Raw genomic sequence first — 6,891 nt, 5'->3', positions numbered from 1 at the left:
TGCCAACACACACACACACACACACAACAGGGGAAGAGGGAGCGAAAGGGAGAAATAAAAGGGCTGAGTGGCCTAAAATCCTGAAAGGGAACTTTCCAGATCTCTTGTCTCTGTGATGTGGTGACTGGTTGGACGGTGGGTTCCAGGGAAGTGTCCCAGAGGTGCCCAGTATCCAGACTCAGGTTCCAGGCCCAGGACTGGCCTGCTAACAACCCAGCCAGAACCCAGCATACCCAGGGTGCTGGGGAGTCCAGTTCCAGGGATCCCGGTCCTGCAGCTGCCATGCGCTCCCTGTTGACATCCCTAAAGTCTCCTCCCAAACCAAAAGCAGCGAGACCCTTTGTGGAGGCCGCTCCTCAGAACTCCTGGAAACCACTTTCTCTTAGACCTGACCTCCTCTTCTGCTTAATGAACACTCCACCTGGCTGGGCTTCAGAGTCCACCTCTATAGAGGGGGAACACTGGGTCACGCAGTGGTGTAGCAGGCATGTATTGGCAGCAGCTATGGTTATTACTGTTGGTCATTCCTGCCTTTTCAAAACTCTCCCGAGTGGTCAAGGATCCCCATGATTCTGCGCTCTAGGGTTTCTCCTCCCCCTCCCATTGACTCCCTCCCTGGGGCCCTCTCCTGCTGCTGGCCTGGCTAATGGCAGAGCTCCCACTGCCCCAGGACTTCCTGGGTGACCTCATGCACTGCTTGGCTCCAGTCACCCTCTTACTAGCAGCAATCAGAGATCCAGATTTCCTGGGGTCAGTTCTGACTTAAAACCTTCTGTCTTTTATCCCTTTAAGGTCATTAGCCAGCCCCTGGCCTTTGGCTCAGGAAACATGATCACATGCCTATGTGCTGAAGCGTACAGGTTACCTCCTGGATGGCCCCCCGAATTTTCTCTGGGCACCTCAGACTCAACAAGGTTAAATTCCACAACCCCCTGCCAGCTTTATTTTCCTCTGATTCCCTCTCTCAGTCATGGGATCATGGACCCCAAACAGAAAACTCAGAAATCTTCACTCCCATGTCCCCACTCCATCACTGTACCAGCCAGTCCCCAGATCCCAGAACCCTGTCTCTTTAACTTTGCTCTAGAACAGGCTTCTGCCTTCATCCCCACTCCACACAGACCATTTGCTGTTCCCTTGTGCTACTGGAAGCTTTTCCTCCATCCCTTGGCCCTCCCAGAGGGCCCTCTTCCATGCAACCCACAGGTCTCGCATCTGACCCTGCTCTGGCTCTTTCTTCTCCTCTTAAGGCATTGCCAGCCTCCCCAGTGGGAAACCCCTGCGGGCAGGGGCCTGGCGTGACTCACAGCTGACACTCTGCCACGTAGGAGCAGAAGGAGGAACTCCAGTCTCTGTGCACTTAAATCACAGAGGCCAAGCTGTCACTGCACAGATGAGTAGGCCAAGGCCCGAGAGGAGGGAGGGCTGGCTGACAGGTAAAGCGGAAGGCAGAGCTGGGGCTACAACTAGAAAGTCTCTGGGTCCAGGTGATCCTCCCTGGAAGGAGATGGGGACCCTGGGGCTGGGAAATGGGCTGCTCCAAGTCACCATTCCTGAGGTCTCCACTGGGACCTAGCCGTCCTCTGGTATCTCTTCCCCTCTCCAGGCCTTGGCATATGCTGGTCCCTCCCCTTGGAAGTCCCGTCCTCCATTCCTGATAAGATCCTGCCCACTCACATCTCACCTAGCGTCTAATCTGATCTCCACCACAGGACCCTCCCGTGCCCCCACAGCCGTCTTTATGAGGTGGTGTTCTCTTTTGTCCTTCCCTACCCCCCTTCAGGGCTCTCCTGGGGCCCCACTCCCTTCTGTCCATGGGGACTAGGAGCATCTCAGGCCAGGACCAGGGTCTGAGCCTTCATGGGAGAACTGGGACAGATGGAAGATGTGGGAAAGTCTAGCCTCTCAGCTTCCCTTCCCCTGTCCATCTCAGAGTCCCCATGCCTCCTGCCCCTGCCACTCTGTCCTGGCAAAAGCTCACATCTCAAAGGTCCTGATCACCACGATCTGATCCACGGAGGCACACACAGCCACTCAAACACAAAGTAGCCACTCGCTCATGTGACACCCAGTCACAGCCAGTCACCAACCCAACCTCAAGGACAGACAGGCACACACACCCAGAAAGTCTCAGAAAGTCATCAAGAGTCACCAAGCCTCTCTCTCTCACCCTTAATACACACTGCCAAACAAAGATGCGGACTCACACAACTACAAAAGTACACACCTGGTCACACACACACACACACACAAGAGTCACAAAGTCTCTCTCACACACAGACAGATACAGAGCAATACACAGTCACACACAGAGAGAAACAGACACACACAGTTGCACACAGGCCCCTGGAGATACAGAACAATGGGCGCATTGTCTGGGCTGGCAGCAGCTGGGGAGAAAGGAGCTGCAGTGTGGATGGAGGGGGTTGTGGGGCTGCCGTACCACCCCCACTCACCCCCGCAGCATCCCAAGCCTCTTCCCCCTTCCAGAAGCTGAATTCAGCCGGGACCTGGATTTGCTGAGGGATTCAGCTCTCAGGTGCCCCCTCCTCAGCCTCCTTCCATGTTTGGTGGGGGATGCAGGGCTCCCTTGTGGACCAGCCTCCTCCTGGGGCTCTGGGGACTCGGGATCCTTTAGCCCCTGATGGTTCCCCTCTCCTCCGGGGATCATCCTGACGATATGCCACTCATCCCCACCAGAGCAGAGCCTGGAAATTGGGGGTCTTGGGATCTTAACCTCTGACTCCAACCCGTCCGGGACTCACACAGCCTTCATCTGAGCTCTGCCAGCCGGAGCTGGCAGCGCCTGGCAGCATTGTGGGTCCCCTATTGTGGTCAAGACAGAAATGCGGGTCACGATGTCCATCCCTTACTGGCAGGGGTGGAGGTCACTGTCCTGTCAGTGAGTTGCCGTAGGGCATGGTGCGCCTTCCCGTCCCAAGAGCTGGCTCTTCTTGCCTCCCACTCTGACCAGGCAGCCCCAGATCTCAAGAGAGACTGCTTCCGGGACTTTCCTTATAGCCCACAGCCCCTTTTTACAGGTCTCTCCAACTCTGTCTTACCCTGTTACTGGTATTTGCTGTGTACCCTTGGACATGTCATTTTCTGTTTCTGAATCTGTCCACTCTGAAAAACAGGGGATTAATGAAGCCGAGAGTATTCTGTAGTCTCTGAGTAGGGGTGGGGGTGGAGGCTACAGGAGTGAGCGCTGCAGGTAGAAGTCATCTCAGCCCTGTCGTCAGATCTGTGGGAGTTCCTGATTTCTCAGGCCCTGGGGTGTCTCCACACCTCACAGCCTCAGGCCTCCCAGGAGACCTTACTCGTAGGAGGGAGGGAACAAGGGAGGGCCGTGCTGAGCTGTCCAGGACACACAGCCTTGCTTTTGCAACACTTGGCTTCCGCCAGCCCCCATCTCCTTCCTCCTGGGGGCTGAGGGCAGCAGCCGGATGCACACATCCGGGGCCAGCCAGGACTCTGGGGTTCCCCCTGGCCTGGACCAGTGGCAAGAGGCTCCAGGTGCAGTTTCCAGTCACCTCCACCCTGTTCCTGTCTCCAGGCTCCCCTACTCAGGCAGGGCTGAAGGCTGGACTGGGCAGCTTGGGGGCTGGCCTCAAGGGACCATCCAAGGCCCCTCCTCCTGAGGAACTGGAGTGTTTTAAAGGTTGTTGAGCCCTCTCCTGAGCTTCCTCTGCTGTCTTGGGGGGAACCCTGATGTAGGGGAACAGATGTGACTGGGGAGTGCTGAAGTCAGACAGGTTATGTCCAGGTCTCTGAGCCTCAGGCTCCTCAGCTTTCTAATGGGGATGGAGATACCCACTAAGATACCCCAGGTGGGACTTTGTCATGGGTCTGAGAAAAGATGGACCAAAGGTGAGTTTGTCTGTGGGGGCTTAGTGTGACTGGCCACCAGTGGACTGACAGGAGGGATGAGGGACGACTTCACCAGACTCACCAGACTAACCCTGCGGCGGGGCAGACCTCCCAGGCTGGTGGGGCGGGCAGCACGTGGGCGGGACCTCGGACCCATCTCCAGGCCTGAGGGGGCACAGAACCCCGCTAGGGCCCTGCGGCTGCCATGACCACATTCTCTGGAGTCCGCCGGCTGACGAGTCTGGGCATGTGAGTCCTTCGATCAGTTCTAGGGGGAGACTGACAGAGCTTGCCAATGCGGGACCAAGACGATGGGGGCCACTTCAGGAGCTAGGGCGTCCACCCTGAGAGGTGGACGGTGAGAGGAGGGGACGACTGTTCCCTTCTCTTTCCTCTAGGAGCCCCCTCTCTGCCCACCTCGCGTAGGGACCCGCCTCCCTCCTTCCCGCCCTGGACCCCACCTGCTCCCGGGAGCCGAGTGGGTTGGGGAACCAGACCGCCAGCGTCGCCCACCGGGCAAGTGGGGCCCGCGGCCTGGGTCCGCCTCCTCCCCTTGATTGGGCGCTCATTTAAATGTCCGGCCCCGCCCCGAGCTCCGGGCGCATATATATAGGAGACTCGGCGGGCGGCAGGCGGCATTCTGGCGCGGCGCAGAGCGGAGCGGTGGTGGGCGCAGCCAGTAGGTCGGGCGCGGAGCGGGGGTCAGCTTGGTTTACCCCCGATACCCCTCCCCCTCAGACGCGAGCCCCACCCCTCCGCCGGCCAGGCCCACCCGACCGAACTATCCCCTGCGGCGCGAGCCCGGGGAGGCTCCGGGCGCCCCCCCAGCAGAACCCCCCACCATGGGCAGCCAGAGCTCCAAGGCTCCCCGGGGCGACGTGACCGCCGAGGAGGCAGCAGGCGCTTCCCCCGCCAAGGTCAACGGACAGGTGGGTGCGCTCGGCACGGCCCGACCCGGCCCCCTCCTCCCGTACCTCGCCCCCTCTGGGGCCCCGGTCCGGGGCCGCGCGCTTTGTCCGGCCCGGGACACGCGGCGCCCCCTCCCCCGCCCGGTCCCTTTGTTCTCGGCGCCGCAGCCCCCGCGGGCGAAGCGAGGGGAGGAGCGGGGAGGGGGCGCCGGCCGGGCCCCGCCGCCTTCTTTGTTCGCGGCCCCGGCCCCCGGCGCTGCCCCCCGGCCGCCCCGAGTGCCGCGCGGGGAACAAAGGCGCCTCTGGGCCGCGCCAAGGGGGCGCCCGGGGGCCGCGGGGCGGGTGCCCGGAGGCGAGGGCACTCCCCCCGCAGACCCGACCTCAATATCCCAAGGCCTTTTTGAAGGGAGGAGCCGCGATGTGAGGAGAGCCTGCGGTGGGTGGGGGCCTTTTACACAAAGCCTGCGGCTGGGAAAATAGGCCGTCCAGGTGCAGGGAACAGCGCCCCGGGGCGGCTTCCCGCCCAATATTGGCTGCACGGCTCCCCCGCCCGTCCGGGATCCGCGGCCTCGGGCGGTCCTGCGCGGAATAGAGAGCGCGCCCCGGGAGAGGTGGGTGGGGGGCCCCGAGACCCCAGCGCCTCCTGCCGGTCGCGGCTTCTGTATCCCTGTGCGGGGCAGGAGGGAGAGGTTTGACTGGATGCCGCTGAGGTGAGGCTACAACTAGGCTCTGGGGGTGCGTGCAGTAGAATGACTCGGGACCCCGATGTCTGGGTGGGCTGGGGGAGGGGAGTTAGAGCCCCGACCCTCATTGCGGTCTTCTCTGCCCTGCAGGAGAACGGCCACGTGAAAAGCAATGGAGACTTATCCCCCAAAGGTGAAGGGGAGTCGCCCCCCGTGAACGGAACAGAGGAGGCAGCAGGGGCCACCGGTGATGCCATCGAGCCAGCACCCCCTGGCCAGGGCGCTGAGGCTAAGGGGGAAGTCGCCCCGAAGGAGACCCCCAAGAAGAAGAAGAAATTCTCTTTCAAGAAGCCTTTCAAATTGAGTGGCCTGTCCTTCAAGAGAAATCGGAAGGAGGGTGGGGGTGATTCGTCTGCCTCCTCACCCACAGAGGAAGAGCAGGAGCAGGGGGAGATCAGTGCCTGCGGCGAGGAGGGCACTGCCCAGGAAGGGAAGGCTGCTGCCACCCCCGAGAGCCAGGAGCCCCAGGCCAAAGGGGCAGAGGCCAGCGCTGCCGCCAAGGGAGGAGACACAGAAGAGGCAGGGCCCCAGGCCGCAGAGCCATCCACTCCCTCGGGGCCAGAGAGTGACCCTGCACCAGCCAGCGAGCAGAATGAGTAGCTGGGTGGGGGCAGGTGGGTGATCTCTAAGCTGCAAAAACTGTGCTGTCCTTGTGAGGTCACTGCCTGGACCTGGTGCCCCGGCTGCCTTCCTGTGCCCAGAAAGGAAGGGGCTGTTGCCCCCTAGCCACGTTTCCTCTCCTTCTCTCCCTCCTGTGGATTCTCCCATCATCCATCTGGTCTTCCTCTTAAGGCCAGTTGAAGATGGTCCCTTGCAGTTTTCCCAAGTTAGGTTAGTGATGTGAAATGCTCCTGCCCTTGGCCCTACCTCCTTCCCTGTCCCCACCTGTGCCGAAGGCAATTGCTGGTTTTCTTCCCCAATTCTTTTCCAAGTAGGTTTTGTTTACTCCCCAAATCCCTGAGCCAGATGTGGGGGTGCCTACACTCCCAAACCCTGAGTGTCCAGCCTTCCCCTGTTGAGTTTTTAGTCTCTTGTGCTGTGCCTAGTGGCACCTGGGCTGGGGAGAACACTGCCCCTGTCTAGGTTTTTATAAATGTCTTACTCAAGTTCAAACCTCCAGCTTGTGAATCAACCCGTGTCTCCTTTTTTGACTTGGTAAGCAAGTATTAAGCTTTGGGGTGGGCGGGAGGTCTGTAATGTGAAACAACTTCTTGTTGTCTTTTTTCCCCCTCCCATTGTTGTAAATAACTTTTAATGGCCAAACCCCAGATTTGTACTTTTTTTTTTTTTCTAACTGCTAAAACCATTCTCTTCCACCTGGTTTTACTGTAACATTTGAAAAAGGAATAAATGTTGTCCCTTTAGTGGTG

The 6,891-nt window shown here is 59.7% G+C and overlaps 1 protein-coding gene across 1 annotated transcript; it reads left to right on the top strand.

Moving 5' to 3' along the window:
• The first annotated feature begins 4,470 nt into the window (after window positions 1-4,470).
• MARCKSL1 (MARCKS like 1) lies at window positions 4,471-6,885 on the top strand. The gene is made up of 2 exons (XM_040228036.1): window positions 4,471-4,799; window positions 5,612-6,885. The coding sequence occupies exons 1-2, from the start codon at window positions 4,713-4,715 to the stop codon at window positions 6,119-6,121; spliced, it is 597 nt and encodes a 198-aa protein (XP_040083970.1). The 5' UTR covers window positions 4,471-4,712; the 3' UTR covers window positions 6,122-6,885.
• Window positions 6,886-6,891: the final 6 nt, after the last annotated feature.

This window comes from Oryx dammah, unplaced genomic scaffold (assembly GCF_014754425.2).
Source record: "Oryx dammah isolate SB20612 unplaced genomic scaffold, SCBI_Odam_1.1 HiC_scaffold_27, whole genome shotgun sequence".
NCBI classification, from domain to species: Eukaryota; Metazoa; Chordata; class Mammalia; order Artiodactyla; family Bovidae; genus Oryx; species Oryx dammah.
Note: the sequence above shows the minus strand (reverse complement) of the source record. Positions and strands in the feature narration are given on the sequence as shown.